The sequence below is a fragment of the Sabethes cyaneus genome, chromosome 2 (genome assembly GCF_943734655.1).
Source record: "Sabethes cyaneus chromosome 2, idSabCyanKW18_F2, whole genome shotgun sequence".
Lineage (NCBI taxonomy): Eukaryota > Metazoa > Arthropoda > Insecta > Diptera > Culicidae > Sabethes > Sabethes cyaneus.
Genome location: NC_071354.1, coordinates 152,437,203 through 152,461,676, shown reverse-complemented (window position 1 = coordinate 152,461,676; position 24,474 = coordinate 152,437,203). Strand labels below are relative to the sequence as shown.

The 24,474-nt window shown below is 39.6% G+C and overlaps 3 protein-coding genes across 3 annotated transcripts; 1 reads left to right on the top strand and 2 right to left on the bottom strand.

Annotated features, from left to right (window-relative positions):
- Nucleotides 1-11,996: 11,996 nt before the first annotated feature.
- Nucleotides 11,997-15,076, bottom strand: LOC128734471 (vacuolar protein sorting-associated protein 53 homolog). The gene is made up of 4 exons (XM_053828690.1): nucleotides 14,177-15,076; nucleotides 13,615-14,125; nucleotides 13,219-13,497; nucleotides 11,997-13,134 (listed from the first exon to the last, which is right to left on the bottom strand). The coding sequence occupies exons 1-4, from the start codon at nucleotides 14,970-14,972 to the stop codon at nucleotides 12,057-12,059; spliced, it is 2,664 nt and encodes an 887-aa protein (XP_053684665.1). The 5' UTR covers nucleotides 14,973-15,076; the 3' UTR covers nucleotides 11,997-12,056.
- A 1,803-nt stretch (nucleotides 15,077-16,879) lies between these two features.
- Nucleotides 16,880-17,628, top strand: LOC128737782 (biogenesis of lysosome-related organelles complex 1 subunit 4-like). The gene is made up of 2 exons (XM_053832489.1): nucleotides 16,880-16,994; nucleotides 17,066-17,628. The coding sequence occupies exons 1-2, from the start codon at nucleotides 16,932-16,934 to the stop codon at nucleotides 17,507-17,509; spliced, it is 507 nt and encodes a 168-aa protein (XP_053688464.1). The 5' UTR covers nucleotides 16,880-16,931; the 3' UTR covers nucleotides 17,510-17,628.
- An 82-nt stretch (nucleotides 17,629-17,710) lies between these two features.
- LOC128736203 (zinc finger protein 845-like) lies at nucleotides 17,711-19,355 on the bottom strand. The gene is made up of 2 exons (XM_053830682.1): nucleotides 19,084-19,355; nucleotides 17,711-19,016 (listed from the first exon to the last, which is right to left on the bottom strand). Exons 1-2 carry the CDS (start codon nucleotides 19,293-19,295, stop codon nucleotides 17,711-17,713), a joined length of 1,518 nt encoding a protein of 505 aa, XP_053686657.1. The 5' UTR covers nucleotides 19,296-19,355.
- Nucleotides 19,356-24,474: the final 5,119 nt, after the last annotated feature.

The following is a 24,474-nucleotide window of genomic DNA, read 5'->3' as shown; positions in this document are numbered from 1 at the left end:
ACGAATAGCTGTCGAGTCGCGTTTCGGGAACACTCTCGAGTCCTTTCGAATTGCGCAGAGGGTTGCGGCAAGGGGATGAACTGTCCTGTATCTTATTCAATATCGCTATTGAAAGTTTGATCCGGCGAGCGGGTATCGAAACGAGAGGAACGATCTTCAGCAAGAGTAACCAACTCCTAGCCTTCGCAGACGATCTCGACATCATTACCTTGGGAAACCTTGAGACGGCGGAGGCGATCTAAAGCAAAGCAAAGCGTAGGTGCTACATTCCGTTATCGAAACTTGACCTTCTGTTTTAATACGACAGACTTCACAGCCAGCTGATAGAGAGCAGGACAATTGCAGGGCCAGTTGCTTCGATCCTATTGGCTCTAACAGTTTCTCCCAATCGAGATTCGAACATACGACGACTGGCTTATTAGACCAGCGTCATACCTCGCAGCCAACTGGGAGGCAATCAATGCCAGACTAAAAACGGATACTGGGAGGATTGGGTTACAAATCAATGCGTCGAAAACAAAGTATATGGTAGGAAGAGACTCGAGAGAAAGCAACGTTTGCCTCTACCGGACAGTGACTATTGACGGCGTTAAACTGGCAGTGGTTGATGAGTTCGTATATTTAGGATCTCTGGCTACCACCGACAATAATACGAGTTGTAACAAGCGGTTAGCTCGGTCGCGCTTAAAACTCACTGCTATTTAGGAGTACTCAAAACCGATAACTTACCTAGATGCAATAGACAACTCATTTTTTTTGTATGCCAGAAGGGCACTGGGTTCAAAAATGCCACTGCGACAGTCACGAAGATTGTCTTTTGTAGCTGGCCCCGATTCGCGGTTTACGGATTGCTCATACCCATTGTTAGAGTTGAGCTGGGTTGTAAGACTGTATTAGGTATTACATGGTTAATAAAACCATGTCGGTTAAGACCTTGTCAATTCTCTTTAAATAGTAAAGAATGGGACAATGTCGGGTGAGCAGTCCTGTGATTGTGCACAGTTCCCTACGCGTTAAGGTAAGTAGTTTGTTAACTACTGCAGGGTCTGGGTAGATAAACTGTTTAGCTTATCTACAGCCCTGCGCTTTATACCAACTGGATGCTATTTCTAGCTTTTCCCAGGTCAGTAATTCGCTTTTGACAGCGGATATGGAGGTGACCAGAAACGGTTCGGGACCAATGAACTGATGAGCAGATCCTTGTCTCGCAAGGCTGTCGGCAAGCTCATTGCCCTCGATTCCGCAGTGTCCAGGCGCCCAGAATAATGAAACTTTGTTCTGGCGGGAGAGCTCCCTCAAGGTTATGCTGCACTCCCAAACTAATTTGGATGCACATTTGGTGGACTTGAGAGCCAGTAGTGCAGCCTGGCTGTCCGTGAAGATTCCGATTTTAGCATACCTGTACTTTCGTTTTAGACATATCATGCATATGGGTCATTCCATGGGAAATTTACAATCAAAATTTTTTTTTCTCTTCGGAATATTTTTTTTACGTTCTTTGTTCAAAAAAATCGACACGTATTTTTCTATTTCGATGTTAGTGTTGGAATTTGCAAGATATGATTTTTTAAAGAATTGTACTCCGAAAAAATTACTATTTTTTAAATGCTGATTGTAAACAAACTATGTAATATCAAAAAATGACTTTCTACCAGATGTGTTCACTATTCCACAAGCTTTCAAAATTGGTATACCATACTTCCTCTCGATTGTTTTTCAATAGTTAAATAGTGCATTTTTATAAACAATTGCAATTTTTTCAAAGTTGGAACTTTTTTTTCTCAATTTTTTTAATTTTAAAATATTTGTTGATCTTTCTCAAAGAAGCAGGCAAAATTTGGAAATGGAGAAATAAAAACTCTAGAAGTTATGAATTTTTATATCGAAGCGCGTGTGTTAATGTGAAGCGTTACTAAATCAGATTGAACTCCCGAGGTATGCGAAGATGACCGATTTGGTTACCTTCGAGTAGGGTAAGACGGACCACATCGATTTCGAATAGAAATCCTTGAATTTTTCGCAATTAGACTACCGTACCTTCTTTGTTAATGTATTTGAGTACTTTCGAAACACTCTGCGGTGATCGCCCACATGAAACGTCAAAATTAGAATCAAAAAAAACTGCTCGCTCGTCGTGACTTTGTGAAATCTAATTTTAGCAGCAACAAATTTAAGAGATTTTTGAAAAACAACCGATTTGGTCGCTTTCGAGTATAGTTTTACTCCTTTGCAACCGTAGTGCGCCGAGCTTTACTCCCTTCTTCACATAAAGATGCAAAGGCAGTAAGCATAGCATTGCCTCCACGGCTGCAGTACGTGTTGTACGCATGGCACTGGTAACTGCAGGACAGGCCAAACGCTGAGCTTTGTTTAGTTTGGCTTGGGCTGTTACCTCATTCACCATGAGGTTGTATATGACCAATAGTAGTATATGACCAAAAGGCTAGTTGAGGTTTCAATCCCCAAGTTTTACCAAACAGTGAGCTGCATGCCCAGATAGCCGAAGTTGCTTTCTTAACAGCGTAATCTAGGTGGGCAGCCCAGTTCAGTTTTTTATCGAGAATTATTCCAAGGTGTTTGACTTCATTACTGAAGCCCAGTCTGACACCATTCAGTGCAGGGGGAGTAATGGTGGTATGTTTCCTTCGTCTAGTGAATGGTATAACGACTGTTTTGGAGGGGTTAACATTAAGTCCCTCTTGTGAGCACCATAACATGGTGGTGTTTAGAGCTCCTTGCAAGCGACTTGACAATACAGCGTCCATTTTTCCTCTGACGATAAGTACAACATCGTCGGCGTATGCAATGGTCTCATAACCAAGCTGTGATAACTTGTGAAGGAGTGCGTCGGCCACCAGTGACCAGAGCAGGGGGGAGAAAACTCCTCCCTGTGGACATCCTTTGATCACCGAAATCGTGACCGTATCTCCCAATGATGCTGTAATTTCTCTGCTCGGGAGCGTTGCTTAAATCCAGCTCATTGTAGTGTGGTCGATTCTTTTTTGATAGAGAGCCGTATTAATTGACGCGATGGACGTGTTATCGAAAGCGCCTTCAATATCAAGAAAAGCACAAAGTGCTGTCTCTTGATATTTGAGCGATTTCTCAATTAACGTCACTGAGCAGTGCAGTGCGGTTTCCGTAGATTTAGCGTGTTGGTATGCATGTTGATTTACTCATTACGGTATAGTATAGGGATTTTCTCTATCAGCTTGAGAAGTGTGCAAGTCAAACTTATCGGTCTGAAAGCCTTAGGCATGGTTTTATCTTTTTTGCCAGCCTTAGGTATGAACACCACCATTACTTTCCGCCAATTCTCCGGAATATACCCCCAAAGTGAAACTGGTTCGAAAGAGGTTGATCGGACATTATAACATCGTCCGTTTTTTGTAAGAAGATGGGTAGAATACCATCCGGACCTGGAGATTTCATTGGTTCAAAAGAGTTCAAAAGTTGAACCGAAACATTTGGTACACTGTGTAATGACCCATTCCGCTGCTGCCCGCCTATATCTTGTCCAGTGGTCACTGTCGAACCAGGGAAGTGCGTGCTCATTAGAACTTCACAAGGGAAGCTCTGTAGTCTTCCCAGTTAGACGTTAGTTTGGCCCTGTTGAACAGACGCCTTGCCTTCCGACGGAGATTGCCAAGCGTCTCATTCCACCAGAGCACCTCATGGCAAACTGTTCGCGTGTTTACGGGAGATTTTGTGTTATACGCGTCCGTGATCCTACATTGCAGGTCACTAGCGGCGATATCCATCTCAACTCGAGTTCGTATATTATCGTCACAGAAATTACGTGAGGCAATCAGATGATCCCTAAAGGAACTCCAATTGGTTTTCCTAGGATTCCTGAATTGTTCTTTCTTTAGAGGATAGCCTCGATGTCGAGGCTAAGACCTCTTATCTGATAGCGTTTATAAATGTGGGGTCATTCCCTACATTGATTACATTGACATCAAGTAAGATATTCAAGTAGGTACTCACCCCTATTGTATGTATCCGAGCTGCCCCATATCGTGTGGTGCGCATTTGCGTCGCAGCTCGCAGCCTATCACATACGGCTTGTTGACTGCCTTGCAGTACCGCACGAATTCACCAACCTCGGACGGTGATATTTCGTCCTTGTCCCCTGGAAAGTAGGGGGACGCAACGACTATCTCCTGCTTCCCTCTAGTCGTCGGGATTACCACCGTAATGGCAACGACATTGCGTTGGATGAGTTCTGTAATTGGAGAAAATGTTATTTTCTTATTTAACAGAATGGCAGTCCTAGGCTTGGACCGTGTATTGCAATAGATCAACTTACCATTAGCGCCGGATAGACCGAGGATCGTGGTATCGTTAATCCATGGCTCCTGGATCAGAGCAGCACTCAGCTGCTCGTTGGTGAACCTCCGGCATAAGATACTAGACGCGCCCTTCGTCTGGTGGAGGTTCACCAGAACGCAACGAAAGCTGCTCATTTTGTGGCAGGATTACCGTTTTCAGCTTGATCCAATGATGGATCAAGCATTGGCGAACGGGTACCTGTAGCGTTTTCGCTGAGTTGAGCGGCCGAGTCGCCCACACCGGCAGACTTCGGTTGCTGCAGGCAACAGGCCACAGGTGGTTGCTGCGTACGCCTCTTGGGAGGTTTTCGCTGCGCCCGTCTAGTCTTCGCCGGAGTGCATTGTTAAGGTAGCGGCGGGGCACTCCCGGAGGGAAGTTCCGCACTTTCCAACCTCAACGTTGCGGGATTACATTGTCTTGGTGGTGGCAGGGCACTCCCAGAAGGGAGTTCCGCTCGTACCGTCCTCGACTTTGCAGCAGAGACTGTTGCGCCTGTATTGATCAGACCACTGCCAATCTGTCGCATGCTTGCTTTGCCCAACATGTAGTTTAGCATAAAGCGCTGCTCGGCGATCTGGCTTGCCGATTTTTGGTCAACAACCACCTTTAGCAGTTTGAAAGTCTTTCCAAAAACACTGCGACAGTGTATCTGCCACGCTTGTGTTGAAAAGCCGTCGTTCTGATTCTGGAGGAATCTCAAAATTCTCTCGGCCGTGGTGCCGACCAAGTGGTCGGACACTCAGCACTCCAGACTTCCAGAGATATCAAGCGGCACACCTCCGGTTCAATTTTACATATGAAATGGGAGCACTGCCAGTTGTCAAAATCATCTCGCACGGTTGCCAGATCTATTAGATTATAACGAATTTAACAAATTTTGCAGTTCGGCACTGTCGGTACAACATCGGCACAGTTCGGCTCGTTTCAAGTCGCCTAACATCAGGCTTGCTGATAATCGCTTCATAACGCCTATTTTTAGTCTTCAAGCAGGAACGCATTCGAAGATTCAATAACGCCTCACTGCTCCAGAATGAAGATAATAATAACACTACAAAGCTTGCAGCGATGTGACTTGCGAGAGAATAATACATAGGCCGAACATTTGTGTTTTATCTTTGCGCTTTCTATTCTTCGCCTTCGGTCCGTTTGCGGTGCGAAGCGTACATGATATTCTTCACTCTTCTTCGAATGCTTCGATCTTCATGAAGAAGCGAACAAAAATTTTTCACCGAGGCGATGATTAATAGCTTAGTTTAGTTGGCTGCAGATAACGGATAAAATGTAAAAGCAAACTGTTTCCGTATTTTATTTTTGGAAACCTAGGAAAATAGTGTGTATGTATGTATGTGTGAGTGTACGTATGCGCGAGTGTACGTATGTGTGTACTTAAGAACGTTTTGCACTCACTTTTCTCAGAGTCGATAGACAGATTTGGATGATCTTGGTGACAAATGAAAGATCACTATTGAATTTTATATAAGTATATAAGCAAACGTTATTTGAAAACTGTTCTGTTTAAACCTATCAAACAAAAATAAACTATATTTAAACTTGAATACTTAGGAACGTATATAAAACCGTCAAAACGAGGATAACCAAAACATCTATCAAGTGTCGATTTTATATATTGATGTATGTATGTGTGCTTGCATGTATGTATATGAGTATGTGTGTATTTGTGGTGTATGTACGTGTGCTTGTAACTTCGCGCAGAATTCGCCAAACCGAACCGGGAATTGTCCGCTAAGCCTTCAGAATTGCCTCGAAGAAATATTCTGAGATGTCAGTTTTGTTTTTAAAAAAGAATAAAACTGATTTTCGAATACGGTCGTGTCAAAAATAATCCGTGAAACGTGCCAAAATCGGTTTGATCTGTAGCTGGTTTATAGAAATAGTTACTCGTAGAATTAAAATAGCAAGAACTAGTTTTCCTATACAAATTTCAAACAAATTTTGCGTTCTTGCAATCAACAAAGACTTGCACTTGACAAACAATTATTTATCTCATTCAATTTCATATTGTTTCCGTAGTTACTGATATTTTACATATATTCATAGAGGACTGAAAAAATGATCATCTATGTGATATATTTTCCTAACCATACGAATATATTTAAAATTAATAAAGGTGTTGATAAAATAAATTAACTGGGTGACACTAAGAAATGTTTACGCACCCCAGGAAGAGAAATGTCACTATTGCACCTAGCACATTCTTGAATTAGGCTATTACAAATACATATTTTATAAAGTTTTTGTCCTTCCGGTGTTCGGCCACTGAAGGGGGGGGGGGCGAAAAAAAAAACAAAGTAAATTTTTTAATCGAGCAAAAAAAACCTTGGATTTTAAGAATTTTTATTTAAGGTTTAAACATGAAAACCGAATCTATTCTTGCTTATAATATATACGTTATTATTTTCTATGCAAAAATACCGTGACCGCTCCTAATTCTGCGCATTTTTCTTAATATATGTATATTTCAACATTGTGCATAACTATGACCATTGTGTTATTTTTTTATAAATGCCTGTTGAATACCACGCCATTATTCACAAAAGGGCTATAATATTTGACAGCGAAATAAATTAAACTGAAACTGAAAGTATTTCATACGTCAGAAAACAACGTCGTTAGCGCCAACGCTAAAACTGTCATTCTAGAAAATAACAAATTTATGATCGAAATTCCTTGCAATGATCAAATTACCCAGCATAGTTAGAAAGAATAATTAGTTTTAGTCATGTTTTAGACAAAAAGAGTGATTGCATGCCTTGGTTTCGTTGGAAAAATGCGACGCAGTAGTGCGCAGATTTAGGCACAGGTTTTTTATTCATGTTCCAAATTCTGCGCAGTAATGCATCCTTCGAAGAAATCGCGAAAGAATACCTCACCCAAATGGCTGAGGTATAAAGGCATGAAAATTCAAGTAGAACCTTTAACTTGCATTGATTGGAATCCTGTGTTGCGACTCGGGGTCCGTACGAGCGCCAATTTATGGAACTATGCTTTCTGATTTTTTTTTGAATGTCCAACTTCAAGGAGCTGTCAGGCAGTGGCGAAGTGGTTTCTACATGAAAACACAATTTTTCATATTTGTCTAAAATGTAATATTCAGTATGCAGAAAACCCGAATCAACTCACCCTTCATGTTATCGACAATAAAATTTTTAAAGTAAGCCAATCAAAATGATAACAATATTGCTGTGCCACCTGGACAGCACAAGAACTCCAAATCATGGATTTATTTATGGTAATGGCTAATACCGGATTTTTGACATGCTTTTAGCGTATAAAGACATGGTATGAGTGTTTATAGTTACTTTTTAGGTGCGCAGAATTAGGAACAAACATGCGCAGAATTAGGAACATGGCCAAGAGAGTGCGCAGAATTAGGCACAGTGGATAAGTTTACAAAACAAAAAATATACGCAATTGTTGGTCGACTTTTGATTCCCATGTTTTTTACCAGATACTATAGACCGTAGCACTACACGTTGCTGCTATCAACGTTATTAATTTAAGTCTAGAATACTTATAATAGCGGAAGAATCATAAAAATGTCTTAACTGCGCAGAATATGGTACGTTCACGGTATACGAAAAAAGACAAAAACGAGGGAAATTTTTTTTGAATGGTTTTCGGAAATTCCATTGTTCGAATTCGTGCTAGAAGCGTTAATTCAACTCAGAATTTTCTCATCCGTCGGCTCTAGCGTATATTCGTATACTTTATATATCATGGTAAAATATTACTTTCTTCGGGAAAATAGTTTGAGTAATAGCAGCCTGGCCGATAGTACGTAAAATTGTTTTACTTGATTAAAAAAATCACATTGCCCCCCCTCCCCCTTCAGTTGCCTCACGTCGGAAGGACAAAAACTTCATAAAATATAAACAGTGGCATAACTTGAGGACGGCTGGGCCTAAAAAAAGTTAAAATGACATAACATGATAATGCGTAGCATTTGATTTTGTTCTGGTTTTACAAAAAAAGGAAAATTTGGATATTTTTGAAAAATTTATCAGATTTAAAAAAAAAATCGAAAGACATTTTAGAACATGTTTTAAGCTATCTTTAATAAAAATGATATAAATCTGAGGGGACATGTTTTGATAATTCAAGTTTAATGATTTTTGTCTTGATTTTGAAAAGTTTTTTCTTTCAGTGTATTTTTTCCGAAAATATACTTAATTTCCTATAACTTTTCCGTTGACGTCATTTTTAACAAAGAAGTGGTTTCCGAGATACGATATTTAAAAAAATCCCATTTATAAATACGCCCTTTTGAAAAGTTACTCTTGACGAAAATAATTAAGTTTCGTAGAAAATGAATCCTTGTGTGGCATCTAACATATCAGCAAACTTTCATTTCATTAAAAAATATTCGAGACAAACCGTTTTGTTAGTTGAGTTAGAATTGCTCAGATAGTGCACTTACACCCCTTTCTTTCCAAACGAAAACCAACTTTTATTTTGCTCGTTTTTTTCATGTTTTTAAAAAAGTCATTAAACGGTAAAATTTTGACGTGAATTTTCTGGCATGCATAAAACCTTACTCAAAGTATCCTTTCCTACCATTATCTCGATTTTTTCAATTTTGTCACTTACACCCCTTTCCTTCTCACCCCCTCAAATCAGACCGGACCAAGTCGCAAAATTTAAATAATTTAAATTATTGACAACACACGGTTAAGAATTTCCAAAGCGACAATTCACTCTAATCAGAATACATAAATGTTTTAAACAGCCAAAGATACGAAACGATTTCGAACGATTGAAACCTTTAAACTACACAGTAGTAGCAAACTTGGACTTTGACTTCGACCGGCCCAAGTCGCAACATTTAATAAAATGAGTTAATGACAGCAAACGATCAAGAAATTTCTAAGCTACATTATACACTAATCAGACTACATAAATGTTGCAAACAGCCAGAGTTATGAGAAGATTTCGAACGATTCATAGCTATAAACCATACAGAGCAGCAAACTTTGAACGCGTTTTTCTCGAAATCAAAGTTTTGTTACTAGGTTCGGTTTGACTTAACGCCGACCAAATAATAGAATTAAGAGGAAAAGTTTTAGGTTTATCTAGCCGCAATGCAACAAATCTTCTGATTCTGTTTACCATCACAACGAATTTTGCCATTCGACATGAATAACTGGTTTCCCTTGTTTCCTAAAATCATTCATTCATTCGCGAGGAAGAACCAAAAAATATTCTTCATGAAGAATGTAGATGATATCGCTCACTATTGAATGCTTCTTTAGCTGAAGACTGCTTTGTGAATCGCATTAACCCGTAGTTCATGAGTGAGCAATACTTGTTGCCTGCCATACAGGCGATAATTCAGAGAAGAACGAAGAACATGAAAAAGCGAAATATGCCGAATAGCTTCAACCGCAAAGCTGATCGAAGCTGATCTGAGAAGCTTTTTTTCACAGGTCGTGCAACTCTCTAGAGAATAACTAACAAAGAGAGTAAAGCGCTTTCGCGATAATCAGCAAGCCTGCCTAACATAAGAACAGATGTGCCGAGTGACCGACCCCTTGGGTGCCGACACTGTCCTGGAAGTACAGTGGACCCACGTTCGTTTGACCATTTATAACCTGAACACTTTTTCATTTGAACCCCGCTGGTTTGCACGACGTGCAAATTAAAAATTCTCAACATGGCATCATTTGCTTCCGCAGACAATACAAGTAAACACGATTTGTTTGTACTAATCTAGCGTGTTTAATCGGTTTCACATTTCGTTTTCTCAATGAAATTTCCGATCGGAGAATGCAATAATCGCGCTTGCAACTGCTAACTAAAACAAACCACCAAAACAATAACAAAGAGCAGGGCGGCCAGTTCACACAGGCTTCAGCATAGTTCGGCATATTCGATTGCTCCAGCCATTAGACCGTGTTCTAGTCAGAGCAAACCAGTGTCAAGTACCCGTTCTTGAACTGGCAGCTCCTGAACTTTGGCCTAATGTCTGGTGTCTCCTAGTCAGTAATGTGATCCAGAAGAACGGCGCGGACAGTCTGAAGCTGATCCGTAGTGAGCAGGGAAACGGGATAATCAGCCGTAGTTATGACTACGCTGAAAGCATCCACTATTTCCCTGTATGTGTACCCCGAGGTTGGTTTTGGTGCCGAAGGACCCGCGCAAGCTTGGCTCGCTTTGGTAACGACCAGGTTCCGCTGGGCAAGCTGGCCGGCCGGCAGAAGGGCGAGTTCCTCCGCTTCCTCCTTTGAGCAGGGGCTGCTACGATACCACTTCTGCCGTCTCCGTTGAGCATTGGAGAGATGCGTGGCCACATCTCCGGAAGCCTCAGGTTGGCCCTTGACTTCAGGCAGCGTCGCTGGATCGGGAAGGTCATCCGCGTCACTCTTCGCATTCCCTGTTGGTAAGTTTAGGATCAGGGATGAAACCGAGAGTCCTCCTTCCAGCGACATGCTGTCGAGGTTAAAGTCCTCTTCCATCCCTATGTCCATCACTCCACCAATATCGACCGTGCCGATCGGACTGCGCTCTTCCGGTCTACCGTCGTGCGCCACCTCTACACCTACTCCGGTGTTATTCTCCAACTCTTGGGGGTCGTTGGTTGCCTCATCAATTGTTTTTGTAAGGTTTATATGGCGATGGTTGTACTCTGCTGGGGGAAAATCATCCTTCCTTTACCACCTTGGAACAGAGGAAGCAATTTACTGCACAGGGTGCTCTGGTACTACGCAGGCTCCATTCGACCTTAGGAAACTTTATTAGCAAGCATTCATCCCTAGGCACGGGTCGCATTACACCGAGGATTGGGGTCCTCTTCCGCTAAAAATGTAACATGCTCCTGGACTACTTGCTACATTGAGAGCAAAAGATTTTTACAAAATTTGTCGCGGAAGTGACTCGATATGCGGTTCCGGATGGATCCACCACAAATTTGCCATGGAGCCATCCGGGGCCGTACGCCGAGCGACAAATCTTAACACTCAATTAACACACTTTAATTAGCTTACTAATACGAATTAAAGTTATCCGAAATTAAAAATATCGTGTTCGACAACGTTTATGGTAAAATAAAAATATCGCTCCATTTTTTTAAATTTAAAAATAGACTTTTTTGGCTGCATAAAGGTTGCTGAGACGTTGATTAAGCGACTGAAAAAACATATTGCAAAACTATTTCTCGTTCTAAAAATAAAATTGACAGCATTGCGCAAACTGGTTATTTAACCCTTAAAAAATCAACGCAATCTGATCAACCGGGTACAGGTGTACCCACTTAGTAATTACATGACAAAAAGTGCTCCGATTTTACTCAAATTTGGCATGTTTGTTCGTTTTTTGAAAATTTATGACCTATAATTTTAATTTGGCGCTTAGGGATCCCCCTTCTGACTTCGGGAATGTGGTACATTCGGGCAAACAGTACATTCTGGGAAATATCTAGCTTTCAAGAAGTGTTCAACCGTTTTGGGTCATAAAAAGAAACGAGCGCAAAATTGTTGCACCGTTTAATTTGTCTTTGTCCAGTGAGCTGGAGGTTTATAAGCAATCCCACCTTCTTCTTAAAAGTCGCGAATGCCGACAGGAAAAAACAATTAACAGGAAACAAATAAAGTTTTATTGTTTTGTCCTTTGTTTATTCACAAATAGCATATATTATTCTGTAGCAATATAGCATATATTATTCTGTAGCAAGTACCAGCTTTCGAACTCTTTTCCAACAGGTTTTCGTTTTAGTTAGGCAATCGATTCTTTATCAAATTTTCTATCTTCTTTATCCTACCTCTATCCATTAAAGAATCACCAAGAGCGATAATGCTCGAACCAGCACCACTAAGAGCAGCTGCTGCCGTGGCTGCTGCCTGTTGTGACTGGCTCAGTAGTACGTCGCCTCCACTGTGAGTAACCACAGCGGTTCCTTCGGTTGTGCTTCCGCCACTCGATGGCCCCTGCGGGCAGGAGCGCTTATACAATTCCACCAATTGTTGCTGTTCGATTTTTCGTACACTCTTCATTTCCAGGATCTTGTGGAATTCAGTCATGTTACTCTCTGGTAACATCTTAAGATACTGTTCGATGTAAAGTGTAACAGGGTGAATGGACTGCATGACCACTTTGATGATCATTTCCGCTTTTGCCATTCCCTTTACTACCACCTTGGTATAGCTAGCGGGTGGTTTCCGCTGGACTTGCGACCCAATCGATGGCAAATCCAAGAGCACAGTCTTCAAGCTATGTGTGTCCAGCAAAAGTTGCTCGCAACCCAAAATATTTCCACTGGTTGAATTGCCAGTTGATGCATTATTGGCCGCTTCCGAGATACTAGAACTCGAAGCACTTGTTACCATAGAAGAAGAAGTACTGGATCCGGCGGTTGTTGGTCGCAGTTTGAGCAATGTGTTGATATACTTTGGAATGAACGAATTGACAAACTTGTGACAGAATTGTGTGTAGTATTTTCGACTGGCAGCTAGGTTGTCACGAACTACCGGAACAAACTGTTTCAAGTTAGTCACGATCTGATTGACAAATCCGCTCTGATCACCGACGTTGCTTATATTGTGCCAGGCCATTTTTGTCATCAGCGTTAGAGACTGTTCACACCCAGTATCAAGGTCCTGAACCAACAGCTGAATGCAGTTGGAAATGATTCTATGGAAAACGTCTTTCTCGTCCGAAAGATCTACGCGGCTAACGTAGCTTTTTTCTATTTTCTCTTTGAGTTTATCCTCCAGTTGTTGGACTGTTTCCAAGCAGTATTCTGCAGTAGCAAGCACGTAACAAATCTTCCGAATGTCGTCCAAATTATACCTGCAATGTAAAGAACGATCAACTCACATTCGGATTTGAATGACAAAAATAAGTTATACAAATATACAAAGCAAAATAGATTACCGTGGTGCTTCCCCTTCCTTTAGAAAGTTGTGTATAACCTGTCCGGCTGCCGTGGACAGGTTTTGCAAGTCTTTCGTAAGCAATGACATGCTGTTGCTAATCGATGAAGTTGTCGAACTTGTCTGCTGCAACTTGGGAATCCTGGCTTCCAGAACTTTGATGGCATACTCGCGTAAGTACTTTTTGAAAATGAGTGTCAAATCGTACATCGGCTTTTCGTTACTCAACTGGGTGCATTGAACCATGCATTTCTTGTAGAAAACGAACAATTCTGCACAACTGCAATTAATCAATAGTTAATTACATGATTAATGAACATGATTTAATTAAATGCCAAATTAGAACGTGTTATCGTCCTAAATTTATAAATCTATTGATAAAGGACAAAAAACTAACTTGGGAATAACTGACACATTTCCGTCCTTAGGCAATAGCTGCTGAATATTCTGCTGGGCAAACTGTAGAATCAATTCCGCTAGACTACGGTCGACACTGTCCGTGTAGATATCCAGATACGACTTAAAACATACGCCTATCAGATCCATGAATGATGCTTTTTCATTAGCATTATTAGCTGGATTCATTTCTCCGAGTGTGATTCCATTGAAACGTTTGTCCAACAGCTGTTCGAAGCTCGTTGTTTTTTGGATAGCAAACAGAAGAAGTTTGACGTCAATTTCTGTCCGTCTTCGACTCATTATTTTTGTAAGCTCTTCACGCGTGATCGTGCAAAACTGAATGGTGATGTGCTCTGAAATCTCCCAATCAGCAGGAAAGATACTACCGTACTTTTCTTCAAAATCCAGCAAGTGCCGTTTGAGCCAAGCATACCGCTTGTCGATTTTATCAAGCCATGCAATGTCCTGGTTTTCGTGAAATAGTTGAACATATTCTTGTAACTGCAAATCTAAAATCAAAGGATTACTACCTTTCATCGTTCTGGAAAAACAATACTTACTTATATACCACTTCAGAATGTTCTTTTTAACTGGTTTATCGAGCACAGAAGCAACTTGGCATGCATCTTTAAGTTGCGTTATTGTCATACGATTTCCGGTGTGACCTGAACTTTGCAGGGGTGCGAAAAAATGTTTAAAATCGTCCGTAATTTGCGTCGCTAATTCGGTTTGAATCTGTTGCACCTGTGACGACAGTGTCTGTATTTGAACAATTTCCGAGTACTGCTGAAAGTGCTGATTAACTTCAATAATAGCCTGTAGCGGATTTAGTATTTCTCCATACTGACGACGTTCCGCTAGGCGTTTTAAATTTTCCACTCCGCCAACCAGCATATGAAGGTGATTTAATGTTGTAATCGCATAAGTCAAATTATTTTTGGCTGAATCTAGCTGCTTGATGTCCCGTGTGATTTCCTTGACCATATCTTCCGTTTTCTCTGCTCTAGATTTGATATCTGTTATCAACGCAAACAACTGTGTAATAGATTGTTGTGCTTCCTTCAGAGCAGCCCTTCCGTTTTCTCCTGTGTTTACCTGACCACGGACTACACTCCGTATGTTATCATCTATTGAACTTATATCATATTCCATTTTCGTGATAACGTCATCAATGTTGGACAACGATTGTTCGTTCGGAAACAGCTGGTTAACGTACTCGGTTGCATCGAAGTCTGGATGGTCAAGAGGATCAGAACTTTGCAGTACCTGTTCGATCGCCAGCTGTACCTCTTCGGAAAGGACTATTTTATTTATGTGGTCCTTCTTCGTCTCCGGTTCTTCCTCCAGTGTACTCATGATGAATAGAAAAACAGCGAAAACTTTTCCTAAATTACTTATAGTAAAAAACACTTTCACTAAGAATTAAGAAATAAAGTTAGTGAAAAATAGCGTATTCGTCAGCAAAACAAAACGCTGTCAAAAATGCTCATTGGGAAAATTCCAATTCGGAAAATTCTTCGGATCTGCACGCTTATTCATTATTGCTTTAAATTAGGAAAAATTTATTAAGTTCCGAACTGTCAAACTCGCGGAAAAAAATAACCATAGAAACCCGAAGAAAAGAATTACTTCACTCAGGGCTGTCCTGCACTTAGTGCTCCTATTTTGCTTATTTAACTGTAACACCTCAACCAAGCTAAACGTATGGGGCATTTATAGAGTCCATTGTTATCCATAAGATTGCAGAACTAAGTATTGCTCTATCTTCTGTATTTACGGCGCACTCTTATCAGTTCACACTGGGTGGTGCACCAAGAGCGTTAATAATATTTTCGAATTTTGCTTGGTTAAGGTTTCATAGTTAAATAAGCAAAATAAGTGCTGTGAGTGCAGCACAGCCCTAACTTCACTGAAGTCGCTTCCCACCCTTCCCACGCGATTTTTTATGAAAATTTTGGAATTATTTCTTTTTTTACGCAAATTTCTACTCTATTGACGTCTGCAAATCGAGCAGCAGGAAATGGCCGGTACAGCATATCATCATCTTGTCATGATGGGCTCAAAATTTGACAGCGGACCATACTTCATCCGGGACGTCCGGGACCGATCGCGATCGTCTTCTTTTCGCTATGTAAACACAAATCGATCTCTTGTACTCTCATGGAACTGCCATATGGAAAGTTTGTGAATATTTGGTGCAAAGTTTTGTCTATCCTTTTCACTCCTTAACAAATTTGTTCACCGACTTCACAAATAGGACAAACTTGGGAAGGTAGCAGCACCGTTTCGCGCACATAGCGATTTGCTTATAAATTTACCAAGGGCATGATGTGTTGCTATCTCTTTCTCATGTAGGAGTGAAAAGAGCAACTTTAAAATAGTCCTCGGTGCTCGGTAAAAGGGAATTCCTAGCAAAGTTTTTGGTTCCTGTCAAAATTAACAGTTTGGTATACCTATAGAGCTTTCCAGTTATATGTGTATTGGTGCTTGAAAATGAGGCAAACAACAACAGTAAACAAAAGAGATGCATTCCTTTGTCACCAAGGTACAGAATGAATTTCGTCTTCCGCTGGCTTAAATACCAGCAAATTTTCAAAATATGTGCTTGAATTTGGAACAAGATGGAAAATTTAACTGAAATATGTGCTCTGCAGTGTGGCAAACGGAGAAACACAACTAGTAATCGCTATTTTTCGGTTTGTTCCTCCAGCATCAGCTGTTCCACAAAATGAGGTAAACATCATGTATATACACGCGTATTCCGTGTTCGCTAGTGTGGGTGCTTGAGCTGTCAGAAAGCTCTATGAGTTTGACAACCACTTCACCCCGTAGAAATTTACATTTTCAGTACGGCGGATTACTTATAGCGAATTCATATATTAATCTGGGTTCGTGCTAACTCGAACCCAAAATTTATGAACGATACGGGCAGTTTGACAGATCGACCCGTAAACCGTAATGCTAGACAGTTTTAACCTGCGCTTCAAACTGAATGCTGTCAGTTTAACCGAAATGCAATCTCGGTTAATTTATGAACGCTTTGACAGCACTTGGATTAAAACTGAGTGCTAATCGACCTGAGCCAGGTTAATTTATGAATTCGCTGGTATCAAGTGAATATTACATCATTTTTATTCTATCTTAATTTCCGTGCAAATAAACAACAGTACAGTCTACAGTGAGGAAAATGCAAAAGCAAAATCATTTTTCCTGTTAGAGATAAACATAATAATAAATATAATAATTTATTATTAAAAAAAATTGTGTGTTTTGGGTGTTTTTTATTCCGAGTAATAAATATCTGTTCGATAAGCTATGGCAGAGGAACCTTTAAAAGATTATTCGTGCTACTATCGAGCATCAAATCTTCAAACAGAGGTAAACTTTAATCTGCTTAGGTGCTGCATAATTATATCCTGAGAATTATATCAACAAAAATCGTTCCGTAGATTCTTCCAATTTCAGCTCGTATCGACGAAATGCTACTGCGGATGGAAGAATTCGAAAATTTACTGGAACTGATCAAAGAAGAATCACTTGCCACCAGTCAACAGAACATCCCTCGAATACTTCAGCTTAAACCGGAACTGGATAGCCTCTGTGAACGGCTAGACCAATTGGAAAAATTTGTGGTAATTGTTACAAAAAACCTGGACAGTGTCGAACGCCAAGTGCAAATAGCTGAGGAAGAACTGGATATTCCGGACAAAACCATAAACGTGTTATTAAAATCGTTAAATATTTTTGGTAAATCTAAACCAGCGGAAAGGCAAACAAACCGAAATCCATCTAGTGGCATGTATGAAGCACCGATTATTTTTAAAACAGAAAATTACTTCGGTAATAGAAATACTACCGAAGAATCGTCAGATGGTGAGAATGCGGAAAAGTGATTTGTAGCAATTTATTTATCGAATGTAGACAATAAACCGTTTAATAGAAAGTTTTGTAAACCACAGATACAGATAGTGGGACGAAGCCAAAAATATTTTTTTAAATATACAGTGAAAATTGAGAGTATTTGGTAGATTTTAATGTATGATTATCACATTGAAAAATTAATTTCAACAGTAGCTATATGTATTTATTTACCTTTACTCCGCCTGTTTTGTTCTTCTTCCTAAATGTTTTTTATCAATGTGACCGACCAACAAGGCTTTGCTAGAAAAACTTTCTGAGCAAACATCACATTTGATAGATTCTGAATCACTTTTATGACCAACGCGAGTTTCAGTTTCCAAAGCTTCATGCTGCTTGGCAATGTGATTTACTAAACTAGAGGTAGATTTGTAAGCAGCTCCGCAATGCAGGCAAACGTATGGCTTATCACCAACGTGTACTGTTTGGTGCTTGCGAAGCGATGACGGATGCCGAAAATGCTTACCGCACAACTTACATGTTGCTCCTGGCATTTTCTGATGATAAAACCGGTCATGATTGAGTAAATCATAGTTTGTACGGAACGTCTGACCACAGGTTGAGCATTGAAATGTTTTTTCAGTATTTTTTTTCTTTTGTCGAATATCATGACTAGCTTCATGTTCTCGATTTTCATGGACATGCAGACTGTATTTAAATTTGAATCTTTCTGTACAATAACTACATTTGAGTGGTCTGTTCAACTTGTCGTGCAAACTGAGATGACGGTTCATAGAGGTTATCAATTTAAAAGTTTTGTCACATTCAGGGCATTTGTGATTATTACCGATCGCGTGGTATGTAGTCAGGTGAGCTACTAACTCTTCACGATCTTCTAGTAGGGAATTACAAATGTAACACTTTCGGCTAAGAATGTCTTTGAATTTGAATGTCGTGGTAGTTTCAGTAACTTTGCGTTTAAACTTCTGACCACGCTTTGCTGGTATATTTGGCGGGTGATTAAATTTAATAACCGGCAAAAATGTTCTCAGCGACTTCGACTCCTCTATTTCATTTTTAACACTTGTTTGAACCAGTCGGTCAATATTTTCAGTGCATAACTCAGCGATATTTTCAACTGTTTCATCAGCCTGGTTTTCGGCAGTACTATCTTCTCTACACTCAACTTTGATCTCACCTATTTCAATTTCAAGGCTTTCTGCGGTAAATCTACTTTCGTTGTTTTCAAAACTACCTTTAATATTGAATATACTGCTTCGGGCAGCTGTCTGTAAATCATGATAATCTTCTTCAGTGCTTTTAGTGCGTTGAATCCACTTATCCAAACTATCAACACTATCCTGACAGCTAACACATATCCCAGTAAAGAGATCATCTTGCGATAAATAAATGTTTAAAGCATATTGTATCGCGCGTGATAAATACGGTTTTTCTAGTATGTAACTACTAGATGTCAAACGAGCACGTTCTTTAAATTGCAAACACAGACGACAGCTGGCCACCTGGATTACTCTTCCATTTCTAAAATCAAATTTTTAGAATTATATGGAATTAGATCCACATTAGTTGTTATCATATACATTCTTACTTGTGTAAAAATTTAAAAGGCTCCCAATAACCTGTGGTGGAAGCCTGATTACCGAAATGCCACGAACAAACTGCTTCCCGATGACGAGCTAAAAGTTTCAGTCCTGTTCCGAACTCGATTGCTTGCAACCAGTGTTTCTTCAGCATCGAGTTTTCCGGGAATGGGATCAAACGTTTTTCCAATCCAGCGCAACTTGGAACAGCACAGGTCATGGTTGGATTACACTGATTTCGATATAAAGTGTTTGCTTGTTTCTCATAGGCACAATTGACCGTAGGTGGGCTTCTGTTTTTAACGTTTTAAAGCGGTCTATTATTTATTTACATTATTTAGAAAAGGATAACAGCTCGAATCGAAACTCTTGGAAACTCTAAATCTATAAACTGACTTGTCGTGTCGTTGTGGTCGTTTTCGAATTTACGAATACATGCGATTCATGAAACTGGCAACCGTATTTGTCCAAATGCGGCTATATGCGTCATTCACAAAGGACGTCCATTGAATAGGTTGGTGGTGGACCATGAAAAAACGGACGCTATTTTGAGCAACCATTTCTTCATATTTCTTTATTTTCCGATAATCACTCTTTAAAGACACCAATAGAGAGAATCGATACCGATCGTTACCAATTCTAAAAGAAATTTCTACAAACTCGATAGAAAATTAAAGTTTTCTTAACAATGATCTTTACCAAAATATCGATATCAACCATCATCTTCGAAAATAAATATCAATTTCTGTCGCCAATTCGTTATTAATCTTTACGTTTTTTTCTGTTTTTATCTTTGGTTCGGGTAAATTTCGAACCCATGCAGTATCTAAACTGTACTACTCATATACATGACTGCTATTGGGGAGCTCAGGTAAAAATGGCAATCATACTCTAAAGGTTCTCATACATATACGAACATTTTGCTAAATTTAGGCTTAGCTAATATACAGTGGACCCCCGTTCGTTTGAACGATTCCTCATGCAAACTAACGGGATTACTTTTTAATTTGAACAACTGGTAACCCGAAATATGCTGAAACTTGTGTGAACTGGCCGCCCTGCTCTTTGTTATTGTTTTGGTGGTTTGTTTTAGTTAGCAGTTGCAAGTGCGAATATTGCATTTTCCGATCGGATTTCTATCTTAATCGTTAGGAAAACGAAATGTGAAACCGATTAAACACGCTAGGTCAGTACAAACAAATCGTGTATATGTGCATTGTCTGCATAAACAAATGATGTCATGTTGAGAATGACATTTGAACCATTTTTAATTTGCACGTCGTGCAAACCAACGGGGTTCAAATTAAAAAGTGTTCAGATTAAAAATGGTCAAACGAACGGGGGTCCACGGTATTAATCTGTCTGTGAGAGCCGCCAACTAATTTGGTGAAATTAGCAGAAGAAAACGTTTGGGCTCGGTGCTCAAGTCAAATGACTCGGCTAACATATTGTTAATTTCAGGCCCAACACACACCACATGTATACACATTAACATCATTCTTCATTGTCCTTTACCAAAGTTAAAATATACAAACCTGATGTAGTTTAAGATAAATATTTAAGAAGAAAAGTTTTTGCGATGCCACATTATTGAACGAAATGTAGTGTCATATCTTTACTGTCAAATTTTAACCAAAAAGTTAAAAATTTCGCGAAATGGTTCACAGCCTAAAGATTTTTATCAAATAATTGACAAAGAAATCATCTTAAATGCAAGTGTCGATCTATGAAGCTGTTCAAATATTCGTATAAATATTATTGAAAATTAAACGCAAAGATTTATCGTTACAAAGCTTAATTTTTGCAAAAAGAACTACAAAGACTACGGGGGAATGAGAGTTTACATGATTTGAGACGTGCAATCACAAATATCAAAGGAAGAATTTAAAAAAATAATTTCAGCTGTCATTCAGCTGCAGGTTGATAAGAAGATTTTCTTATTTAGTTATTTACTTTGGGGCTACTAATGAGGCTTTCAACCGGTAGCTAGTTCGCCCCAAATGAAAATGTCAATAAGGTTTTGCACGCTGATGTCACGAATGAACGCGATTCATCCGTTTGACATCTATTTGGGGTTTGTTTACTATCTGTTAGCCGAACTTTGCGAACGCGACATAAATAAATTCGAGTTAAACGACTAAAACGCGTATTGTCCAGCAGAGTTCCCCCTCAAATTACTTGGCATGGCAGTTTGCGTGCTTTTCTGATCTGCCGTAAACGCCTTTAACAATATTCACTTCCATAATTTTAACCTGCCCAGGTAACCAATAAGCATTTCTAATGCAATTTAAATGCAAGCCAATAAGCTTTTAAGTTGCCTTCAATGCTATTTTGGCAAAATAAGCGGCTACTTTACTGCTAGCCCTCTCTTAGTGCTGGCAATGCTTATTTGCAGCTTGTTACCGACAAGAAGAATTTAAATAGAATTTTGGATGCCAAATTACAATAGTACAGCTGATAAACAGCAACATGCATTATAAAACGCCAGAAATGCTAATAAACGATTAATTTACTGCTTATATTAATGCTTATTGATTACCTGGGCGCAATAAGTCCATGTCAACAAACCACCGATAGACGTCAAAAAAGGGAGGTTATGTTCGTCCGTGCAAAACTCTATAGGGTGGTAAAGACTATATAGCTATTACATTTTATAGTGCGGTAGATAGAAAACCAGACAAATTGGCATAGCTGATTTCTTAAATTAAATTTAGCATTCTGGAGTAATTTGTAAGTTATTATCACAGACAGTGTTATTATTGCTAACTGCATGAATATTTTTACACTGAAAAGTGCGCAACCGCTCATAAAAATGCTATTTTAGATTGAATCGCTGAATCGTATCTTCGGCACCCTTTTTCGTTATATTCCATGATGCAATAAGTGCGCCAAAGACACTGACACGATCTAGGACACGATTCAACCTGAGCACTTTTCGATTGCGCAATTTTGAATTGCTCTGCCGACGATTACGACACAGTTCACAAATGTCGGGTTAGTTTTTAGGTAATTTTATGAATATTATCTGAATAGTTTATTTTATTGATATTTTATTTATAATCTTATTCGTAACATTATCGCTCAAAGCCCCCTTCCTAACAAATTTGCGTAAAAAATTTGTAATAGAAACTCAACGTATTACCCCTACCCCCACCCCCTGCTGCGTTTCGTAATATTTAATAGGACCCACATACGTTCTCGCACCTTTAAAAATATCATCATGGTTTTAAAGGATAATAAAACGTGCAGTTTCTCTGGCAACAATGGACCAACGGCTAATAATTGGCCTTGCCAGCGTTGAAAGAGATTTCGTAGGCTGCTCGCACTTACAGGAAATCTCGTGCCGAACTGTCAACGCGTGAGTGTTGACAAAAGCAAAAATACTTCCCTTTCTTTTTTTCTCACGCAAAACCCTGAACAATATCAGCAACGCTGGCAAGGCCAATCCTGTCGAGTCCTGTTCGTACTTCCATGTTTCTTTCCAAGCTGTGTAATGTACTAATGTGTAGTGAAACAATAGCAGAATCTATCTTGGCGTTTTTAGCAGCATTGCAAAACTTTGTAGTCGGGATTGCGCAGTAAGTATAGACTAATTATTCTCAATTTTAGGACTTATAAGCTTATATTCCTGTCAGCTATTCTAAAACATGCTCCCAACAAATATGCTAATGGTCCAAAATGAAAAAACATTCTGGACGCAGACCTACGGCAACTCGGTTCCGTACTACAATGGAATACAGTCTGCTAGATTTAATATCACCAGAACTGAAGCTACCTATATGACGCCTGACACGTTCAACCTTTGGGCTACACCGTTCACAAATAGGAGTATAATGTCGCAAGGACTGGTTGCTCCGCAAGCTTTTGCTATCGACGTTGACGGTCTAGAACAAGAGTTGATTCAAACATCTAGAATGCAGGATGTCGAACTAGTTCGACAAGAATTTATTCGCAATGGTATCGAAAGTGCTATAAGCAATAAGATTTCCGAAACTGTACGACCACCACCAGGTTTTGGAATCAACAACTCATTCTGGGCCAAGACTCCGTTGTCCAAGTTGGACAATCAAGCCATACCAGTTTGCTCTACGCCAATAAATTCTTTCGAAACTCGCGAGATGGTTGATAATCACAAACGATCCAACCGAAACAAGCGCAATCAGAAAGAGAATGAAGATGTAAGTTATAAAATAGGTGCACGTGTATTTATTATTTGCTAATATCATTCTGTTCATTTTTACAGTATTGCGTGTTCTGTTTCAACAATGGTGAGGACCTTAAGACCTACATGAGCCATTCGTGTCGAGACGGGAACGGTCACGTGATGTGCCCTAGGCTACAGCGTTACGTTTGTCCTTACTGTCAGGCTACAGGTGTCTATGCTCACACCAAGAAGTACTGCCCTCAAAAACCGATCATTACCCCAGCGGATTTAGAGAAGATGGTTCTCCAAAAACCAACAGACCAGCAAGGTGGCCAAGCCAAAGGTTCAACAAATGTAAGCCGGGGCAAGAGGGCTCTTCGATTCTAGAGAATCGTTTTTCGTCGTTGTTTTATTTTGTATCTGTTATGTTCATGACAATCATGATGTATTTTTAAAATGATTTTCGAACTATGATCGAAATCCAATGGTTTGTGTTACTTGACACTAGATTTAATGCAAACAGTCGAGAAATTGCTTTGATTAAGTACAATGTGAAAGAAGCTTTCGAATTATGTTTTTTTGAAGTTGTTATTAGTTAAACTAAGATAATTTATAACGGCGAAACGCCCGTTTGTTTATTCGAGACAAATAGTACAAGCTGACAATAAAACTTTATTGTTGCAAACGAAATAATGTAAGCTAAATGATGGTATTTTCTTTAGTCCTTTCAATGTTAAAGATGCAATTTATTTCTATACATACCATAGTGACATTATCCGCTCTTCTATATCTGTAATGTTTACGCGGTTTACGCTTACGCAAAACGTCATTCGTTGCACACTGTTGAAGGCGGGGATGAATGAGTATGAGAAGGTAAGTTCCGAATGAACATATGCCAAAATGAATGAAAAAGTGAGAGTGATTTTCCGCCAGTGTTAAAAAACCTTAACAGCAGCAAAATGTACTTCGGTGAACTCAACGTATTACCCCTACCCCCACCCCCTGCTGCGTTTCGTAATATTTAATAGGACCCACATACGTTCTCGCACCTTTAAAAATATCATCATGGTTTTAAAGGATAATAAAACGTGCAGTTTCTCTGGCAACAATGGACCAACGGCTAATAATCCTGTCGAGTCCTGTTCGTACTTCCATGTTTCTTTCCAAGCTGTGTAATGTACTAATGTGTAGTGAAACAATAGCAGAATCTATCTTGGCGTTTTTAGCAGCATTGCAAAACTTTGTAGTCGGGATT